We start from the raw sequence: 21,992 nt of genomic DNA, 5'->3' as shown, positions 1-21,992 counted from the left end.
GTTTTTGGTGACTGTCCCCAGTGGGTAAGGTTGGTTCAGTGGGTTGTGTAGGCTTCCTGGTGGAGGGGACTGGTGCCTGTGTTCTGGTGGGAGGGGCTGGATCTTGTCTTTCTGGTGGTGTGTTTTGGGGTGTCTGTGAACCGCATCCAGTGGTGTGTTTTGGGGTGTCTGTGAACTTACGATTTTAGGCAGCCTCTCTGTTAATGGGTGGGGTTGTGTTCCTGTCTTGCTAGTTGTTTGGCATGGGGTGTCCAGCACTGGAGCTTGCTGGTCATTGAGTGGAGCTGGGTCTTAGCGTTGAGACGGAGATCTCTGGGAGAGCTCTCACCGATTGATATTACGTAGGGCTGGGAGGTCTCTCATGGTCCAGTGTTCTGAACTCGGCTCTCCTGTCTCAGAGTCTCAGGTCTGACACCCGGCCGGAGCACGAAGACCCTTCTGGGAAGTCTGAGGTCTTCTGCCAGTGTTCAGTAGGTGTTCTGTGGAGCTGTTCCACATGTAGATGTGTTTTTGATGTATTTGTGGGGAGGAAGGTGATCTCCACCTCTTACTCTTCTGCCATCTTGAAGGTCCTCCCGGCAGGCGGATTCTTAACTACTGCACCACCAGGGAAGCCCTGGACTCGTTTTTAAATGGACTCTCAACCCAACCTCCTCATCTTAACACTCTGCCATTTCTTTATTCACACTAGGGATACCTGATACCATCAATTCCTAAGACTTTTGTGGTTTTATGGTATAATTTGGCCTGGTTCTTACTCTTCCCCTATTTTTGCTTACTATCCAGTTTTTGTTTATTTTTTTGGCCTTGCCACACGGCTTTCGGGATCTTAGTTCCCCGACCAGGGATTGAACCTGGGCCTTCTGCAGTGGAAGCGTGGAGTCCTAACCACTGGACCGCTGGGGAACTCCTACTATTCAGTTTTCTTAAATGACTTATGTAATTTATCACTCTGTTGCTTTACAGCTTCCAAAACATTTAAGCTATTGTCTCCTTTCCCATGCACCACATCCTCCTGAGTTTATAACTTAGAAGAAAATCCTTTATTGATTTTTAATTAACCCTTGGGGAAGGAGCACTCTGTTTAATCTGTCTTTTTTACCTAGAAGTCCCCTCTTGTTGGTTGTTTCCATTTTTCCTCCTATGATGAAAGCAGTCTAGCAGTCTGGTCTACTTATCTTTACTCTCCTTTCTGTCTCCCAGAGATATTCCCCATCATTTACACGCTCACTCTCTGTGCCTGAGAGTGCTCGTTACTCCCACCTTCACCAATATCTGGCTTCGTTATTCATTCATTCACTCATTAATGTATATATTGCTCATCCTCTATGCACGTGGCTGAGTGGTAGGTGCTTGCCACCATCATGAGTAGGATGGAGCTTGTATTCTAGAGAGAGAGTTAAGAAACACATACTTTTAAAAAAGTAGAGTTACAGTTTGTGAAAAGTTTTCTAAAGGGAGTAAACTGGATCGTAGAGGGGGACTTGGGGTACCAGTTTCGAGATGGTGGTTGGAAAAGTCCTCTCTGAAAAGGTAGCGTTTGTTTATTTATTATTTTCTTTTTAAAAGTATTTACTGTGAGAGATTTTAAACATAGGCAAAAGTGATTCCACTTCCACTAATGAACTCTCATATTTATCACAAAGTATCAACCATTATGAACGTTTTGCCAGTCTAGTTTCATGTATTCCTTCCCCCCCATCTTTTTTGGCTTCAGTTCTTTAAAACAAATCCCAGACACATTATGGTACCCTTAAATTAATCTGCATCTCAAACTGATAGGGATTTTTTTGAACTTAATCACCATTATCACATTTAACAAAATTAATAATTCTTTCACATCATCTGATGCTCAGTACATATTCAAATTTCCCTGGTTGAGTCCAAGATGTCACTTAATAGTTGGCTTGTTCAGGTCAAGAGATCCAAAAAAAAAGTCCTCACATTGCATTTTGGCATGTCTCTTAAGTCCTTTATCTGAGAACAGTGAATTTCTAATACTTTCAATAATTCTCTTTACTACCTGGGATTCTTCTATAAAAAAAACTTTCTCTCACCAGCTCACTGATTATTCTTTTTTAAAAAAATTATTATTGGAGTATAGCTGATTTACAATGTTGTGTTAGTTTCTGCTGCACAGCAAAGTGAATCAATCATATATATACATAGACTCACTCTTTTTTAGATTCTTTTCCCATATATGTTATCATAGAATATTGGGTAGATTTCCCTGTGCTATACAGTAGGTCCTGATTAGTAATCTATTTAATTTAATTTAATTAATTAATTTATTTATAATTTTTTTTGGCCATGCCATGTGGCTTGTGGGATCTTAGTTCCCCGACCTGGGATTGAACCTGGGCCCTCAGCAGTGAAAGCGCCGAGTCCTAACCACTGGACTGCTAGGGAATTCCCAGTTATCTATTTTATGTATAGTAGTGTGTATATGTCATTCCCAATCTCCCAATTTGTCCCTCCCCCCTCATTGATTATTCTTGAAATGCGGAGATCACAGAGGAAGGACTGGATAAGTGCTGGATACTTTCACTTTAATTATCAAATTTCAGAGAAACAAGTTGGTGCACTAGTAACCTCCACTGTTAATCAAGAAGGTCTTGTTTGTTTGTTTAGCATCATTATGAATGCACATTTTTACATATCTAATGTGTTTTAATCCATTAAGATCATTATTCTTTTTTTTTTTTTTTTTTTGCCACACCATGCAACATGCAGGATCTTAGTTCCCCCACCAGGGATCAAACCCGTGCCCCCTGCAGTGGAAGTGCAGAGTTGTAACCACTGGACCGCCAGGGAAGTCCCCAAGATCATTATTCTTTATGATACTCAAATTATTCCTTTAGGCTAGTGGCACCCCTTGGAGTTGGCTTCTTTGTCCTTTTGAGGTGGTCCATAGATAATTCTTGAATAAGCATCCTGGCTTGCTAGTTCTCTTTCTGCACATACTCCTGGATTTATTTTCTCTACTCCTAAACTTCTTGGGGTATTTGCAAACCAGTCATAAACTTTGTCATCTCCAAGCCTTTTCCTGGGCCGATTTCTTTGCCTAAAATGATTTTTCCTATTTACGCCTCCCAACTGATTTCAAGACTCAGTGCCAAATGTTGGCTACAGTCTGGTGAGACCCTAATCATAGGAGCCACTTAAGCTGTGCCTGATTCTTGACTATAGGATTTGGGAGATAAATGTGCATTGCCACTAGGTTTGTGGTAATATCGTTACACAGCAAGAGATGACTAATACACAACCTTTATGAAATTAGGTCCTGTGTCTTTTTTTTTTTAATATTTATTTACTTATTTATTTAGGCTGCACCAGGTCTTAGTTGGGGCACGCAGGATCTTTTTTTTTTTTTCATTGCGGCATGCATGCAGGATCTAGTTCCTGGACCAGGGATCGAACCCGGGCCCTCTGCATTGGACCAGGGATTGAACCTGGGCCCTCTGCATTGGGAGCATGGACTCTTACCCCCTGGACCACCAGGGAAGTCCCAGGTCCTGTGTCTTTTAGTTTGCTTGTACAGAAGAAACTTTGATATTAGATAGGGGTGCTAGTTAATAATAAAGTTTCATTAAAATGAAAGTTATACTTTGCCACGTTGGGAGACAGTTCTCCATGGGTCTTCCACTTTTCCGCTTGTTGCTTGGGGGGCACTGTCTGCCCTCGTTCCTTTGTGTAGGAAACAGCCTTGGAAGATAGAGATAGCGTCTACTTCTGGAGCAAAGGGCAGGTTTGCTCACAGCCTTAGAAGATGGAGATCGTGTCTCCCTTGGAGCCAAGGGCAGACATTCTTACTACCCATTATTAAAGATTTGGGTTTCCTAAGCTCACTGTTCTTTCCTGTGATGCAACCCAGGGTGCATGTAGATGTCATCCAGCCTTCACATCACTCTGTGGGAATTTGGACTCAGGGAACTGGCACAAAAATGCTGATGCTCTGCTGTAAGTAACAAATTATTCTTCATCTTTGACCCGGCAGTTTTCTGGCTTCTACGAGCATTTATGGTGCTGTGGCAGGCAGAGAAGGTAAAAATCTCAAACCGCTCAGAGTTCTTAAAAAGCTATAGAAATGATGTACAGCACATAGTCACTTGTGGAAATTGGAAAGCCCCCCCCTTTTTTTTCAGCGGTGGGAATATAAATACTGTACAAAGTTACCTCTGAACCTATTAACTAGTCAAGTGAGAATCCAAGCCTTGTAATTCTTCTCTCTCAGTGTATGGTGTCCCTCTTTCTCTACCAACTTCAACTACCCACACTTACCTGGTAAAGTCTCACAATGGCTAAGAATACCTTTATTGGGACTTCCCTGGTGGTGCAGTGGTTAAGAATCCGCCTGCCAATGCAGGGGACACGGGTTCGAGCCCTGGTCCAGGAAGATCCCACATACCGCGGAGCAACTAAGCCTGTGCACCACAACTACTGAGCCTGTGTGCCACAACTACTGAAGCCCACGTGCCTAGAGCCTGTGCTCTGCAACAAGAGAAGCCACTGCAATGAGAAGCCCCCGCACCTCAACAAAGAGTAGCCCCCGCTCGCCACAACTAGAGAAAGCCCGCACGCAGCATTGAAGACCCATCGTAGCCAAAAATAAATAAATAAATAAATTTATAAAATAATAAAAATAAAAAAGGCTACCTTTATCATGGAGGGATTTTAGAAAGTATTTCCTTAGTTGTTGCTGGTTACATTACCATCCAGGGAATGACTGCTTGGTGCCATTTGTAGCTAATGCCCCCATTCAGTATCATATAATAACATATTCACTGTGCTATGAAAAAGTCCATTACAGTCGCTATTTCAAGTCTTGCTGCCGACTAATTTAGCATTTATAGCCAAGAGATCCAGAGGCTTAAAGTACTAAAATATTGCTGGATAAAGTCAGAATTGGGAAGCAAGAACTTAATACAAAAGGTACTAAGCAAATTAACCTCAGAGTTGCCTCTGTAAAACAGAGAGTTGAATCCAGTTGAGTTTCCACATGGCACCTACTCTCAATTTAACCTCTAATTACAGTTCTCTAAAATTGTTGTGTTTTTCTAGGGCAAAGTAGGTTACTGAGATTTGAAAAGGTAGCATTTACATTGTGGACTCAAAATATTGTAAACCGTCTCTTTGAGAAGGGAAAATTTAAAACTGGAAAAGTAAATTCCCCTTTAAGATGGGACAAGCTTTGATTAAACGAATAAAACCTCTAATTTCCTAGATGTTTAGACTTCCTGTTTGTTCAATGCAGTGCTGTAAATTGCCCCGATGTTGAAACTGTTTTTACAAATACTGGTGAGACATATTTGGGCCAGCCAGGCTAGCCAGAAGTTTGAATAGAGAAGACATTGTGTTTTATACGCTGCGGGATTCATTACCCAAGATCCCAGAAGGTAAGGTTTTGCTCCAATGCATGTGAAACCTGCCTCTTATGACTGCAAATTAGGGTGACCAGTGGTCCCAGCTTGCTTGGGATGTCTGGTTTTAAAATGGAAAGTTCTGTGTTTCAGGGAACCCCAGTCCTGGGAAAACATCATAGGCGGAGGCCACGGAGAGGCATCTTGAGAGAATTTATGGGCAGACAAGGGAACATCCAGGAGGAAGAGCTGTGCGAACCCTTTCAGTAACTCTATTCACAGACTGGACACACTTTGTGGACTGTGTTCTTGAAAACACAGAGCTGGAGGCAAATTTGATGAGTGCTGAGGCTTTAGCCCACGATAGAGAGAATGAAGGCAAGGGGAGGATGAGAAGCACTGCATTGGCCACTGCCAAAAACTCAGCTGACTGCTTGGCAGGCGTGCCCACTCAGCCACAGAGGATGTCTGGCAGGCTGTGCAAAGAAACCATGCTGTAGAACAGTCCACCAGAGGGAAAAGAAAAGCGAATTTATGTCTCTGGTTCCTTCCTGCCTTGCTCCTCTTGAACAAAATTTGCCTTGATCTAAATTTGCTCCCTACACTTTTGGGTTTCTATCAGCTTGCACACCCCCTGGGGAGGCATTCCCTCCAAGCCAGTGCCCCAGTGACTGTGACAATGGCCTGATGGCACAGCAAAGCCAGGCCAGAGGGCCTCGTTCTCTGTGGCAAGTGGCTGGTCGTGGGGCTGACAGGGCTGGTGGAACCAGCCTATGGTGTCCCTTTCTCTAGGAGGGCCCACGTATGGTCAGGCCATGGTGGTGGCTGAGGTGGGGCAAGAGGTGGAGGGTGGCCCTCAGAGACTCTGAGAGGCAACTGGGATATGTCCTGATGCTGTTTCTCCCAGAAAGACCAGGTCATGGAGAAACAGGACTTAAAGGGGGAGTGGCTGAGGGGGGACCCTGTAGGAGGAAATAAGTAAAAGATAAAGGCAGAGCATGAGGGATGTGATTGTTAATTTGACCTCACGTGTACCCTCAGGGCAGGGATGTCTGGGGATATTTTGGTCTCAAAGTCTAAGATAGACTAAGTTCTATCTTGATCCATTTGGGCTGCTATACCATAAACTTATGAACAACAAACATTTATTCTTTACAGTTCTAGAGGCTGGAAAGTCCAAGATCATGGTGCTGGCAGATTCAGTGTTTGCTGAGGTTGTGCTTCCTGGTTCATTGACAGCTGTCTTTTTGCTGTGTCCTCATTTGGTGGAAGGGGCCAGGGAGCTCTGTGAGGTCTCTTTCATAAGGGCACTAATCCCTTTCACGGGGGCTCCACCCTCATGACCTAAGCACCTCCTAAGGCTCCCACCTCCTAGTATCATCACATAGACCATTAGGTTTCAACATAGGAATTTGGGGAGGGGACACAAATATTCAGTCCTTAGCAGGCTCCTTCCTGTTGGAGTAAAGCCTTCTGAAAAGAGGCCGTTTGAGCTAAACCCTGAAGGTTGACATTTCAAATAAAGTGATGAGAATGAGCCAAGATACCAAGATACCACGAAGTGCAAGGTGTGTTTGGAGACCCTAAGGAGATAATTTTAGTGAAGACATAAAGTTTCAGGCAACTTTATATTTCTGGATAAAGAATTTGAACTTTATTTCTCAGGGAATAGGACTCCTATCAATCCTTTTAACATAGCGACACCACGCAATGGAAGATTAGAGCTCAAGAGAGTTATACATTTTGCACAAGTGTGATATTGTACAGTTGAATCCACAGACAGGGAGGGAGGGGTAAAGCTGGGGTGCTTAACCTGGATCTATGAATTCCTAGGGGAAGTCTCTGTGAAGCTCAGATTATTACACGCAACGTTTTTATGAGGACCTCTGTACCTTTCATCAACTTTTCAAAAGGTCCGGACCCCCAAAAGGTTAAAGTGCACTGGTAAAGAGAGAAAATCAGTAGAGTCCCCACCGTCCCCCAAGCCTGGAGGCACGTACCTCCCATTTGGGGGTCAGGAGGCGAGAGCGAAGTTGGCCAGAAAACCTTCTAATTCATAGTTAGGAGGCAGTTCAGGCTCGTACTGACATGATCTGGACGCCAGGAAGATCCTATCCCAGTATAGGCTGAAGGTATAAATAAATACCCAGCAAATTCTTCCTCGCGCTTCCTTCGTGCAACTGCGGAGGCGCTAGGACCGCGGGAACGCCGCTCGCTCCCGGCGAAGCCCCGCCTCGGCGCGAGGCAGGACGGGAAAGTCAACATGGACGCGTCCATTTGAACATCTCGCCTGAGTGGTTCTCCCGCACGCTTGCTTGTTAGCAGTCGTTCCGCAGCTGCTGCCCAGTCTTCCTCCGGAACAGGGGAGGGAGAGGGAATGAGAAGCTGCAGCGGCCGAGGAGTCACCGTGACCGTCCCCGCCGCCACCCTCGGGCCCCCTCGGCCCCCGCGCCTCCGGGGAGCAGCCGGGGCTCGCCGCGCCTGACGCGTCCCGAGTCACACAGGTATGGGCCCCGGCCCGCAGCGCCTGGTGGTTCATCGCCTGTCCGCTAGCCCTCTCACCCGCCCCGAGGCCTACCCGCGCGCGGTGACCCGGAGGGCTGGGAGCCCGGGGCGGGCCCTGAGCGGGCCGCAGAGCCAAGGGGACCCCAGCTGGCGGGCTGGGCTTTACGGGCTGCACCTTCCTGCTCCACTCTGCGCCGGCTTCCTTCCTGCACTAAGCGCGGTGTCCCGTGTGGGCCTCAGCTTCTAGATCAGCCCCTTGCCGCTCTGATACGATGTTCTGAGACCCAGGCTCTTAGACTTGTTTGTTTCACCTGACCCTAAAGAGGCCGGGGAAGCTCTGCCTTTTTGCGGCGTCTCAACTCAGGGTGTCTTCTGTGTGCATTTGGATTTACTCTTGAAGCAACTGTGTGGTTACCTCTGGCGGGGTAGTTTTTGTTCCTAGTAAGCAATGCTGATATCTTGTTTTATAGCATATCAATTTAATACAGTACTTTCATTTGTAGCTCTTTATGTTGTCCCCTAATAAGTAAAAACACATAAAAATTTGGGGTATTGCAAAAGCATTAAATGTGTCGCCTTAATTAGTACAAAGAGATATTGTACTCTGAAAATAACTATAATTAATACTTTTGTAATTTTCTCTCAAAGTTTTAATAGAATAGCATTTCAAAATGGCACAACTGAAGTCGAATGAACTCGCAAGTTTTTTAATGTTGGTTATCCTGTTGACTAGAATATAGGAAGACCAGCTGAATTTTATTTTTTTCTTGTAAGTTTTATAAGGTACTGTTTTAGTTATATCTCAAGTTCACGTCTTCTTAATTCTGAATTTTAGCGGGAGGAAAATAAAAATGTTTTGATTGTGGCATATGGTTATGTCAGGAATAGCATTTAATTCATAGCAAAATAACTTTGACCCTAGAGGAGCTGCATAGGAACTACAGGGGCTTTGAGATATTGCAGGAAAAAAAACCCTACTGATGCCAAAAAGACCTCAGATGAGAAATATAAGTCAAATTTAGTTAAACTTTTAATTGTGAGTGCCGTTCCAAACCCTTTAAAGTTGTCTATGGTGCTGTGGTCAAATGTTGGTTTTGATCTGTGTTTGAGGATCGTAGCTTAAATGTGATGCCACCAAATCCATTTTTAATGTAGGTGTTTTCTTGGAGAGAGAACTGGCATCCACCTTATATGCCACATTATACAGTGAATTTTACTAGCTGTCAACTACTGTATGTAGAAATGTTTTGGAAGTGAAGGGGCATGGTTCCGCCCACAGCTGAGCCACATCTTTATAGTGATAAGCTGTACTGTAATAGGTTGTGTTAATTAAGAGCTAGCACTCATAAATTTGCTGCAAGTGTGGCTGTCCCATGGCCAGCGTCCTTCATGCCTTGGTTTCCTGTGTTTGGACCCCAGATTGGAATTGATTGTAGTCATATGTTTAGGTGGACTGGGGTGTCAAAACTACTGGTGACATTTGACAGTTTATTAGGTCTTTTGTGGATTGGTCAGCTGAAACGAGTAGTTCAACTTGTGATGAATTAGAAGTGATATGTGTTTTTTTTGGTGGGTTTTTTTTTTTGTTTCATTCCAATATGCCAGTGGTCCTTGAGGTGTGCTTTTCAAATGAGTTTCCAACAGCTGAACAGAAATGACCTTAAATGTTGGGAAGCCGGGCAGTCATGGGACTATAAAGTACAACTTGTCTAAATACTTCATATGTGAAGTGTGGAAAAACTAGCATATAGTAGTAGGAAACATAGGATAGGTGTTGTGGGATGTAAGTGCTTGTCTCAACCCAGTGGTTTCCTTCAGTGGTAACCGTCTGTTGGTCAGTTTCCAACTAAAATGTGGTGATAACTAATCACCTGAGAGTCAGATCTGGCATGACCTTTGATGTTATAATTACTTGTACACCTACAGTGTAATAGGATTGACACTCATCCAAGGATTAATGACTCTTCTGTAAACTTTTATGATATTTTATTCTGGTTTTAACTCTAGAAGCTGACCAGAGTGTGTTTGAATTCATACAGAAATAATGTTGATATTTGGAACCCATGTCGAACTTCTATGAAGAAAGGGCAACAATGATTGCAGCCGGGGATTTGCAGGAATTTGTTCCTTTTGGTCGAGACCACTGCAAGCACCACCCTAATGCTTTGAACCTTCAGCTTCGCCAGCTGCAGCCAGCGTCGGAGTTATGGTCTTCTGATGGTGCTGCTGGCCTGGTGGGATCCCTTCAGGAGGTTACGATCCACGAGAAACAGAAGGTTCCGTTAAGTTTCCCATTGTATTTTTGAAACATAGAATGTTGTGATCTACCTGTAATTTAAGGCTACCTGCAACTGAGAAATGAGTATAATGCTACTTCTAGGGTAGTGGTTAAGATTTGGTAATTTCAGTCGAGACTAAAATAATGACTTCATTGTATTATGGTGTCATAACCGTTTATTTAGACATATAACTCATGGTTTTATAATAAGTACTATGATTATGGTCCATTCTAAACCTCTTTCTCTTCCCTTAGTATGTGGGGACCAGATTTCATGTTGTTTGATTATTAGATGGTAGAGTTAGAAATGGTCCCTGCTGCAAAAAGACTTACATATTTCTTGAGGACAAGAAAAATGCCACATAAGTAGATAGAGTACTAGTTCTTAAATAGGAGAATGAGATGTTAGCGTGTGTCAGAAAATCAGTCTTTCCCACTTTATTCCACTTTCATTCCATTTGGGATACCAAAATCTCAGGGAGAGGAAGTCTATGTAGTTAGAAATCTGAACCTTTCTCTCTCCCATTTATTTTGATGAGTGGGACAAGGGAAGGAAGGTGAATGTATATTTAGTAGTGAAGCAGGGAAATCTACCCTGTGAATAAACTCCAGCAGTGATTCCCAAGTGCACCTTCCTGCCCCCTCTCCATCATTTCCCCATGCACCTAATATACCATTTTAGTTTCCCTAGCATGTTGGTTTCATTTTTGGATCTATAGATATGGTATAATTTTTGTTTGTTTATATTTTGGGCAAATAATATAGTAGTATAATATAAAACATCCTGTAAGGTATATAATACACATATGCACACACCCCACTTTGTTAATCAGTGGCACTAAGCTGCTAAGAATTGGGCTTAGATTGAGTCTTTCTCCCCAGGCAAAGAGAGAGTAGGAGACTTGTGTCTGAATGATTATTGATTTAATTAATAAATCCTGCTCCATACTTTGGAAAAAAGTGCTTGAATATGTCCTGCATGTGTTAATTTTTAAGGAGAGCTGGCAGTTAAGGAAAGGCGTAAGTGAAATTGGAGAAGAAGTAGATTACGATGAGGAACTCTATGTGGCTGGAAATATGGTTATCTGGAGCAAAGGAAGTAAAAGCCAGGCATTGGCTGTTTATAAAGCGTTTACAGTTGACAGTCCTGTTCAACAGGTGAGTTGATTTGAATTTTAGCGTTTGATTGACTACTTAACACTTAAAAAAGTTTTTGTCCTAAAATTTAACAGAAATAATAAAAACTGTGTAATGGTCCCAGCAGCTGGGTGTCCATTTTAAAAATTTCATTTGTTTTCTGTATCATCACTTTTTTTTACACCATCCTTTGTCAATTTAATGATAGCCTTTAAACACTGTTCTTGGGTAATTCAATTTGTTATTCTCAATAAAAATTTCTAAGACATTGAGGGTACAAAGAATACTGTAACACATGATGATTATAACTGATTGCAGAGTATTCAATAAATAAAAATCTGGTTCCTAGTGATAATCAGAAAGAGAAAGAAAAAAACTAACTTGTTATCATTGCAGTTGGCAATTACACCTAACTCTATTATGAAAATCGGTAATTAAAGGGAAGGAATTAAGCATTTGCCCTGCCTTTCTAGGAAGACGTGCAGTTCATCTCGAGTTAATGAAGGAACACCCTTATTTATGGACGAATGCCAGCTAATAAATATAGAAAGAAGGGTAGAGTTAAAAAATCACCACTTTGTAACCTCCAATGTAGTAATGGATTCAGAAAAGGATTGTTAATGGATATTAACACTCGTGGGTGAAAGGATATTACCATGGCACTAAGGTATTACCCTGTGAATTACTTGCTAAAATGGACTGGACATCAGGTGCTAGAAGAAAATTACATTATTTTTCCTCAGGTGGGATGACGGTTTTGTGGTTATATAGGAGTACATCTTTAGTTTTAGGAAATGCACGATGAAGTGTTTAGGGGTAAAGTGTCATGATGTGTGCAATTTTCAAATAGCCCCCGCCCCCTGCAATTCCACATGTACTCAAATACCCTTAAACAAGTATGGCAAAATTCAGGTGAGACAGATGTTCACTGTACTGTTTCATCTTTTCTTACTGAAAGTTTTTAGAATATCAAGTTGGGCGAGAAATGAAAACATTTATGTTGGTTGCATTAATTGTTAGGTTACTGACAGGAGGTTTTAGAAGCTTTTTACTCATGTGAAGTTCCCCATTTGTAGACACTGAAATCGTACCTCGACACTGCTTATTTTTTTTTTTTTTCCATGAACTATTTCCTGATGAGTGTTGTATTCTTCTAACAATTTATTAGGAAGGGTAAACTGAATTATTCCCAAATTTGAGAGCATGTGTGAAAGCATTTCCATCCAGGAGAGTTGAAGCCAGTGCTCTTCTTGATGATAATTTCCCCCTCATGTAGCATTGTGAATGTATTTAATACCACTGAAAAATGGTTAAAATGGTAAATTTTATGTTATGTATATTTTAGCACAATTAAAAAGACACATAAAAATGCCATTAAAATTTCAATAAGTGATTGTCAAGCATACCAGTTGAAGTTTAACGGTTTTTCCTAGTTTGTATATATATTTTTAAGATGGGCCCTTAAGAAAAGGAAATGTTTTTCTAAATATTCTTTCTGGCGAGTCAAAGAATGATAAGATTAGGTAAATCTGGAGATTATAAAATAGCTTGGCAATTTTCAACTCTTCTGATAATCTTTAGCTTTGTATAGGATATAGGGTTTAATACAGGTTGAACCACTATTTGAATTCACTTTTGCTGCAAAGCTTCTATCTAGTAGGTTTCTTGATTTTGTTTTCCCTTTTCTTTTATTTGCAAGCATAGTTTATCTTTCCTTAAGATAGTTATCATTAATCAGTCTAATTTTATCTTATTTTTCTTCGTTCCCATGGTATATGTGTTGAGCTGATGAGGAGGGACCGTTACATAGGTGACACTATTATTTAGATACCCTTAGTTAATAGGTTATTATTTAGATGTAATTTTCTTAGGTAAGCATTTTGTTTTGATTTTAGGCATTGTGGTGTGACTTCATTATATCACAGGATAAGTCTGAAAAGGACTACAGTAAGTTTCTTTTTGAAATTTTATTTGATCTTATGATGATTCCAAATGTTTATCTCATTTTTTTTTCATTCAAAATAAGTAAGCCACTAATAATGGTGGATTAGCGCAAGCATTTTTATATTTTGCATTAAAGAATTTGTGCTGTTGGGAATTGCAATTTATTTATTTTTTTAAAATTTATTTATTTATTTATTTTTGGCTGTGTTGGGTCTCCGTTGTTGCATGTGGGCTTTCTCTAGTTGTGGTGAGCAGGGGCTATTCTTCGTTGCGGTGCGTGGGCTTCTCATTGCGGTGGCTTCTCTTGTTGCGGAGCATGGGCTCTAGGCGCTTGGGCTTCAGTAGTTGTGGTGCACGGGCTCAGTAGTTATGGCTCTCGGGCTCTAGAGCGTAGGCTCAGTAGTTGTGCTGCACAGGCTTAGTTGCTCTGCGGCTTGTGCGATCTTCCCGGACCAGGGCTTGAACCCGTGTCCCCTGCATTGGCAGGCGGATTCTTAACCACTGTGCCACCAGGGAAGTCCCGGGAATTGCAATTTATGATTATTGGGATTTTTTTTTTGAAAACAATGCATATATCTTGTTGTACTCTCTCTTTTCAGGTAGTGATGAAGTAGAAAAATGCATATGTATATTGCAAAGCTCATGTGTTAACATGCATAGCATAGAAGGAAAGGATTACATAGCTTCTTTACCTTTTCAGGTAAACTTGAGTGTTTCAATGTTTTTGTGTTTTATTGGAGAATATTCTTGAATTAATTGGTTTCAGAAGTATTGCTACTCTCATGTCTTGTAATCAAAAATGTTATTTTTACTGAAATAAAATTGTAGTGGCTTACCATTTCCATCCTTTGTCTTAAAAATAAATTATTTAGTGAAGTGAATTATGAAGTCTTTTCTGAGAGGTTTCTTTTCAGTTTAAGTGACATATAAGAAATCATTTTGGTTTTATTCAAGCACTTGAGCAATATTAATCTTTCTCCTATTTCTCATTATCTTTTTCATGCCCTAATGCTGTTGTTACACTTTAATTACATTGTCATTTTGGTACTGATATTAGCTACTGGCAGGAATTTCAGGTCGAACTTCTCTTCCTTAGATTTGATTTTGTCTTAGATTTACTTGTTGGAATTACTTAAAAAAAATTATAGTTAATGATTGTTACTTTGCAAAACCCTTGTTAAATTGGAAGAAAATCTAATGTTCTGTAATGTTTCGTAAAAACATGTTATAAAGAATAGTTTCTTTTACTTCTGTTTTTTTCCTCACCCTTTTACCCAATAGGTTGCAAATGTTTGGCCCACGAAGTATGGCTTGTTGTTCGAACGAAGCAGCTCTTCACATGAGCTTCCTCCAGGCCCACCCAGGTATGCAGGTCAGAATATGATTCCTTGGGCTTTTTTTGGTTGGTTCTAAGGTAAAATTGTTTACCCAAAAGTTTGGGATGATGATAATTTCCATGCTGTCAGCACAGATAGATGCCTTTTTCTCTCATCTCAGCATTGTACCCTTATGAGTTCTACTTCTCACTTGGCGCTTAATTATCTACAGCTTTTTTCCCCAAGTAGTAAAATTGAGCAAACACGTGGCTTAAAGGTAACAAAACTCAATTCTTAGCTCTGCCATTTTTTCCATGATGTTACTTTGGGCAAATCATTAGCTTTGGCTTTAGTTTCCTTATCTGTTACAGGAAGAATACTGTCATTTATTTCTTAGGATTTATGCAGTGATTTAACAAGCTAATGTATATAATCTCTGACATAGGGCTTCATATGTCTTAGGTGCATAATAAATTATAGTGTGTTTACTTTGTCTCCCTAATCAGCTGTGAGCTCGTTGAAGGGCAGGAACATAAAGTACCTGTCACAGTGTGGTGCAAGTAGTAGACACTGAGTTTTAAGAAAATTGCTTATAGATTTTAATCTCTTTCTGTGTTTAAATAGAAGGTCTATTTTTTCCTCTTTTTTCAGTCACTCCTTAAGAAAATGCAGCCATTTTATTTACTTGAAGTGTTTCTTCTTTTTTTTTTTTTTTTTAAATACTCTCCTTTGTAAATAGGTCTAGAAGACTAAATTTCTTTCCTAGCTGTTGGAGACACACTGCCACTAAGAGAGGTTTTAAAAAAAAAATGACTACCTTATGCCCATTACTCTGTTTGTTCTGTAAGGTGTTGACTGCTGCTCACAGATACTCCCTGGGCTACACTGAGTTTGGTGTGTGTGTGTGCAAATTTACCCTGCATAAGAGGAGAGATTTCTAGGAATAAAATAGAAGATACTGTGAAAAACAGTAGGTCAGAAGTTTTTAGAGGGTTGCTTTTTGAGATGGTAGGTTTCTAGTTGCAAGTGTAATCTGCAGAAGACATTTCTTTGCAAGGAAAGTACAGAATTTGTGCACAAATGGAGTCATCTTGTGTTGGTGATTGTTTATTTGTTCTTTACTAGAGAACCTTTACCCACTATGTTCAGCATGCTGCATCCACTAGATGAAATTACACCTCTTGTTTGTAAATCTGGAAGTAAGTGTATTTTTATAAATTCTTTTATGTAGGCTCTCTTTTGAGTTTGGGGCTGGGGAGGAAATAAAGGAGCTTATGAAAATTAGATTTGTTTTATAAAAAGAATATAATTTAAGCATTTAAAAATAACTCTAATGAAAATAATTCATATTAATTAATTCATTGAATACCCTGGTATTAACTGTTTTAACAGCTATTCTTTTAGTAAAAATAGAGCCTATACATCAACCAGAAATACTGATATATTTTCTAACTTACCTGTAGATGACTCTGGACTTTGTTCCTTAGTAATTAGTAAGTAAATGAACAACACTCAGATAAACTAAAATCGTTTCCTTTTTTTGGAAAAAAGAAATGTAGAGCCTTAGACCTTTACTTTGGAAATTTTTAATATTTCATTTTCCCTGCTCATAATAACATAATTTGCTGGGACTCAGACTTTTAATAGTTCCTAGAGGTATTTCTAGATGCTTGTTTTAAAATTTTAAATGTGACCAAACATAGGCTATTATGAATAATGAGGACTTGAAGGCTAAAAAAATATATTTATATTCTTTGACCAATTTTACTTTAAGGACTTTATCCCAAGTATATATTCTGAAATACCACTGAGGTTTTTATCTTCTATATCAGGGCTTGGCAAACTACAGCCTGGGGGCTAAATCCAGTTTATTTTTCTAAGGCTTAAGAGCCAAGAGTGGCTTTTACCTTTTTAAAAGGTTGTAGAAAACAAAAATAATTATGCTACAGAGTCAGTATGTCTGCAAAGCCTAAACTATTTACTCTTCGGCCTTTTACAGAAAAAGTTTATTGATAATTCTATATTATACTGCTAACAACTACAAACAACCTAAAAAAACATGTCAGTGTGTGATTGAATGGTATGCAGCCATTATTGATCATGTTTTTGAATAATATTTAATGACCTCAGGAATTGCTTATTCATAATGTTAAGTAAGGTACAAAACTAACTGCAATATCATCCTAATTTTGTAAAAACATAAAAAATATGTCTGTATAGGAAAAAAAAAAACTCAGAGGAGTGCTCCCAAATATATTAGTAGAGGTTATTTTGAGTGAAATTATGAATGATTTTTATTTCTTTCTTTATAAAGTACTCCTTTTATAAAATAATTCTTTTAAAAATTTTCAATATTTTAACTGAGAGGGAAGCATTTAGGAAACAGTCAAATAAGGATATAGAAACCAGTTTATGGTACTGTAGATGTAAAAGCTGGACTCACTAGGAAAAAACTTATTTTGCATGTGTACCCAGTAAAGCAGAAACAGTAGTGTACTGTTCAGCACTGTTTGAGTAGTTATAGTAGAGAACAGATTTCTTAGAGAAGAAAAGAACTAGTAAGGAAGTCAAACTTGGCTGAATGGTTGAGTGCAATTTAAGAATAAATCAGTTATTAAAGGAGTCATGGACCTTTTACCTGGGGCTGATGAATTTAATGGTTTAGTCAGCACAAATCTTCAACATTTAGTTGCATGTGTGTGAAATCAAAACTCGTAACGTTCTCATCTTTAATATATTTTAAAGGAATTGATGCCCAAAGTAAATTTATTAAAAATTGAGGGGTAATTACGTAATATATTAATAGATTTTTGTGCCTTAATTGCCTTGATTTCTCTTTATCTTTAGGAATTGCAAGAAGTCACTTCATAAACAACAGTCTTGTAAAAGTCCATTGTTCTATACCTGATAATTTCTGTTCTGTCTTTAAGGTCTTTTTGGTTCATCACGGGTACAATATGTTGTAGATCATGCAATGAAAATTGTTTTTCTCAACACTGATCCCTCCGTTGTAATGACCTATGACACCGTTCAAGGTTTGCATTCTGTGTGGGCTCTCCGGAGAGTCAAAACAGAGGTAAGGGTAAAGGCAGATCACTTCTTAATAGAAAAGGATAGTTAATACTAAAAACTTTGCAGATTTTTAGAAGAATCACTTGTGAAATAGGTTGAGTGCCTTAGGTAAAAAGATATATCTTTAATAACTGGCCACTACCCTGCATTCTCACAAGGAAATTGCCCTTTTAATCTAATTATTTTCTGCCCCCTCCCCCTTTTCATTTTGACTTAAGGAAGAGAATGTTGTTTTAAAGTTCTCTGAACAGGGGGGCACCCCACAGAACGTGGCCACCAGCAGCTCGCTCACAGCACACCTCAGAAGCCTCTCCAAGGGAGACTCCCCCGTGGCTTCCCCCTTCCAGAACTACTCCTCCATCCACAGCCAGAGTCGCTCAACCTCCTCGCCCAGCCTACACTCCCGCTCACCTTCCATTTCCAACATGGCAGCTCTCAGGTGGGAATTAAGTGTGGAAGCATTTCCTTGTTTTAAACAAGACATTCCAAGAAAAAGATACCTTCTTTTAAAACTTTCTCTTGTGATTTGAGGGATTTAAAATTTCTGTTGACAGCTCCTGAGTATCTTTTAGAGAAAACAGCACTATTCCAGTTGTGCTATTTTTACTAAGACTTCCGGGCCTCCTGGGTCACTTTTTCACTGAGTCATACTTAGAAGCTGCCGGTGCTTGTTGTAAGAGTGCCGCATTTTTACCACTAAGTGGCAGCAGTTTGGTGAATATTAATTACAGAAATTTTTTGGTGCTGTTTTCTTTTGTCTTAGTTTGCATTAGCTTTTCTTTTGTTTTTGTTAATATCTATCTGTCTGGTGCAATAGGGACATAGTATTGTTGGTGTGTATATGTTTGAACGTATAGGAACATAGTTTAAACTTTTTTGAATGATATTGATATAAATTGATTTTCTGAGGCAGAAAATGAACTGATTTTCAGTTAAAAAAAAGAATTCTAATAGGAATTCTAAATCTTTAGAATATAATAAAGCATGTTGACAAACCGTTTAAGTAGCTACTCCTTTTTAAAAAAATTGTATTTCTGACTGGGTTTATGTTATGAATACTCTCCGTACATAGAATTTGGAAAGCTTTATTAGAAAGTGTGTTATATCAGCCTGCGTTATTAATTGTGGTGCACTCTCTTCTCTTTATTTTGCAGTCGTGCTCATTCTCCAGCCTTAGGAGTGCACTCTTTTTCAGGGGTGCAAAGGTTCAACCTTTCAAGCCATAATCAATCTCCGAAGAGACACAGTATTTCTCATTCTCCAAATAGTAATTCTAACGGCTCCTTTCTTGCACCAGAAACAGAGCCAATTGTTCCTGAACTTTGTATGGACCATTTATGGACAGAAACGATTACTAATATAAGGTTTGGAGTATATATTTTTATATTCAAAGAAAAATGATACTAAAAGTTTTAGAAAATACTTGGTATTTTGTGTAAAGCTTCCTTTGAGTATAAGCAGTTATTAATATTTCTAAAATACATAGAGATATGTATTAAAGGCTACCTCAGTTTCAGTAGAGGATGTTAGTGATATTAAGGTGATCATAAAAATATTCTTTTGTCATTTGCTCTTTCTTCCTTAACTTAGTAATCTCTCAGATTTGAGGTGTTTGATGTTTTAGGGAGAGACAACTAATTTCTGTAGATTAGGAAACTTGGGAATTTATAGCATTTTTCTTAAGTTTTGTCTTTATGTTAGTTGAGTATCAGGTGTTTTTCTGGGAAACACAACTCAGACCTCTGTTCCATGTGACCTTCCTCCTTTTATGTTCTCTTTAATCATTCACTCGGTCAATGCCAGTGTGTGTGCTAGTGGCTGTGGTTTATCAGCAAATAAGTTACTGTCCCTGTCCTCAGAAAGAGACAGCTGGAGGATGGTGGCACTGCTCATCTGCTGGTAGGGCTTTGGAAAGATGACTAGGTATTTCCTGGGTGGGTAAGCGGGGCAGTACACAGTAGTTAGAGGGGATCAGAAGAAAAGTTCAGAAGGTGAATGTGTGGTTTGTTCAGGGAATTAAAAATACTCTCAATTTGTTTGTGCAGGAGGAGGGGAAAGGGCTGCAAAAGAGGAGGTGGAGAGAGATGACCCTTTGGGCTGTTCTGTTTGATGAGAGCTGTAAGAAGGTGCTTTATATGTGGGTCATAAACTCAGGGGAAGAGCAGTCACTTATCAGTGGTGATTGAGGCAAGACAGGTGGATTGGAGTTTACGGAGTGTGTAGAGGTTGGGTTCCTGGAGGGCCTGTGGATGAGCTTGCAGTTGCAGGGGTTCTGGTAACCCTCTGGAATCACAGATAGTAATCATGGGTATGTGTGGTGTATAGGCCTTTTCTTTAGGAGAGGGTAACATTCATTAGATTCTCAGAGTCTGTGACCTCCGAATAATTAAAACCAGGCTGTGTAGAATCAGAAGAGGGCTAGTGACTAAAGTCTTGGAAACTTAAGATTTGGCGGGGGTGAAAAGAGATAAAGCTGCTGCAGAGAGACAGAGCAAGAGAGGTCAGGTGGGGGAAGCAGCAGGACATGTCATGGAACACAAGAAAAGTGTCTTTTGAGAAGAAGGTGCCAATGTTGCCACGTGCTGGTGAAGTGTGGCACTCTTAGGTGAGCTCAGAGAGGCAATACCTGGATGGCAAGGTCACTGGTGACCTTGGCCAGAGCACCTGGGGGTGGGGGTCTAGGGTGGAGTGGAATGGGGTGGAAAAAGTAAATGGGGACCGAGGAGGTGAACATAGATATACAGACTGTCCAAGGAGTTTGCCTTTGAATGGGAATGAGGATACAAAACTAGCTGAGGGTGTCTCAGGGTCAAGGGAGAATTTTGTTTTTCCTGAACTATGTTAGAGACAATTAGTCTTCATTTTTTGCCCTTAAATACCTAAGTGTGTTTCTCTAAAAAGTAAGGGCATTTCCTTACCTAACCATGCTACCATTTTTACATCCAGCCAAATTAACAGTAAGTCCTTTATATAATCTAATATTTAGTCCATCTTTGTATTTAAAGACTCATTTTAATATGAGAGAGTAGGCTATGTAAAGACTATATACCCAGAGCAGGGAAAGCACTGAAAATACAGCTGGCTCTACGGCCTTAAGCTATCCACATCCGAGTAGAAAGACAAGCGCATGTTCTTAGGCTGGCAGGTCAGGGATAGGCAGTTGGAGGAAAGGAAAGATGTGAGTACAGTGTTGAAGTATGTTCTATTTTTATATGTATAAAATAAAAATTCCTTATAAAATAAAAATTTTATATATAGAATAAAAATTCCCTGTATTTAAAAATCATTTGTCTTTAAATACCGTATTGCTAAGTTGGATATATTGCAGATCCTTATTGTATAGAGTTACAAAGAAATTTTTGAGAATAGAGAATTTTTGAGTATGGGTTAAAAAAAAAGGGCTGAAGTGGAGTCTAATCTGAGAGAGAGTGGGGATAGATTGGAGAGGTCATGTTATAAAATGTCTGACCCCTTAGACCCTGTAAGAGGTCTAAGATCTCTTCAAGTTTGCATTACTTTAGCAGTAGGCAGCGTGCATAATGTGGAATTAAAAAGTCTGTGGGTAGTGATTACTTTTATTGTAATTTTTCCCCAAAAAAGCTGTGTAGTGGACTCAGAGTCAAAGAGCTGAAAGGAATCTTAGAGATCATGAAGTTCAATTCTTAGAAGTGCTTTTGTGTCTTCAAGGTTATTGCTTGGCCCAAGTAGTATTTCCTGTAGAATATTTTCAAAGACTTTTAGTAATTACTGTGGTAGATTTTTAAGTGAGTGCCAACAGTTTATTAATAAATCTATTACAGGGAGAAAAATTCACAGGCCTCAAAAGTCTTTATTACATCTGACCTATGTGGGCAAAAGTTCTTGTGCTTTTTAGTAGAGTCCCAGCTCCAGTTACGGTAAGTGCGTTTATGTATCTCACTGATTTGGTATAAATAAACTTAGGACTATTTTTTCTTTTCCTTTTTCTCTCTCTCTCTTTTTTTTTTTTGGCTTAAGTAGCTTTATTGAAATAATTTACATACCATAAAATTAACATGTTTTAAGTGTATCGTTTAATGATTTTTAGTAAATTTACAGTTATGCAGCATCACCACAATCCAGCTTTAAAAATTTCTATCACTTTAAAAAGAGCTCTTGTGCTTGACTTGCATTCAGTCTCTGTTCCCATTCCCAACCTCAGGCAACCAGTATATAGGCTTTCTGCCTCTGCAGATTTGCCTTTTCTGGATATGTTATGTAAATAGAATCATACAATATATAGTTTTTTTGTGTCCACCTTCTTTCACTTAGCATGATTCTTAGGGCCTACCATGTTGTAACATGTATAAATATTTTATTCCTCTTGCTGTGTAGTATTGTATAAATATACCACATTTTGTT

General features: G+C 39.6%; 1 protein-coding gene across 8 annotated transcripts in view; it reads left to right on the top strand.

Annotated features, from left to right (window-relative positions):
• The first annotated feature begins 7,496 nt into the window (after positions 1 to 7,496).
• The window catches only part of ANAPC1 (anaphase promoting complex subunit 1), a 101,130-nt gene continuing 86,634 nt past the window's right edge, over positions 7,497 to 21,992 (top strand). For 5 of the 8 annotated variants that reach the window (XM_082357796.1, XM_082357794.1, XM_082357795.1 and 2 more), the window contains exons 1-11: positions 7,499 to 7,864; positions 9,905 to 10,141; positions 11,140 to 11,301; positions 13,176 to 13,227; positions 13,824 to 13,924; positions 14,506 to 14,588; positions 15,666 to 15,739; positions 17,471 to 17,616; positions 17,831 to 18,051; positions 18,767 to 18,976; positions 21,413 to 21,508. In XM_082357796.1, coding sequence (XP_082213922.1) covers positions 9,929 to 10,141; positions 11,140 to 11,301; positions 13,176 to 13,227; positions 13,824 to 13,924; positions 14,506 to 14,588; positions 15,666 to 15,739; positions 17,471 to 17,616; positions 17,831 to 18,051; positions 18,767 to 18,976; positions 21,413 to 21,508 — 1,358 coding nt within the window. In that variant the 5' untranslated portion in view covers positions 7,499 to 7,864; positions 9,905 to 9,928. Of the gene's footprint in view, positions 7,865 to 9,872; positions 10,142 to 11,139; positions 11,302 to 13,175; positions 13,228 to 13,823; positions 13,925 to 14,505; positions 14,589 to 15,665; positions 15,740 to 17,470; positions 17,617 to 17,830; positions 18,052 to 18,766; positions 18,977 to 21,412; positions 21,509 to 21,992 lie in introns of all 8 variants that reach the window. The other 3 variants (XR_014235082.1, XM_082357793.1, XM_082357797.1) reach the window with 3 other exon arrangements.

This window comes from Balaenoptera borealis (genome assembly GCF_965194805.1).
Source record: "Balaenoptera borealis genome assembly, chromosome: 15".
In the NCBI taxonomy this organism is placed as follows: domain Eukaryota; kingdom Metazoa; phylum Chordata; class Mammalia; order Artiodactyla; family Balaenopteridae; genus Balaenoptera; species Balaenoptera borealis.
This window is presented reverse-complemented; position numbering and strand designations above follow the sequence as displayed.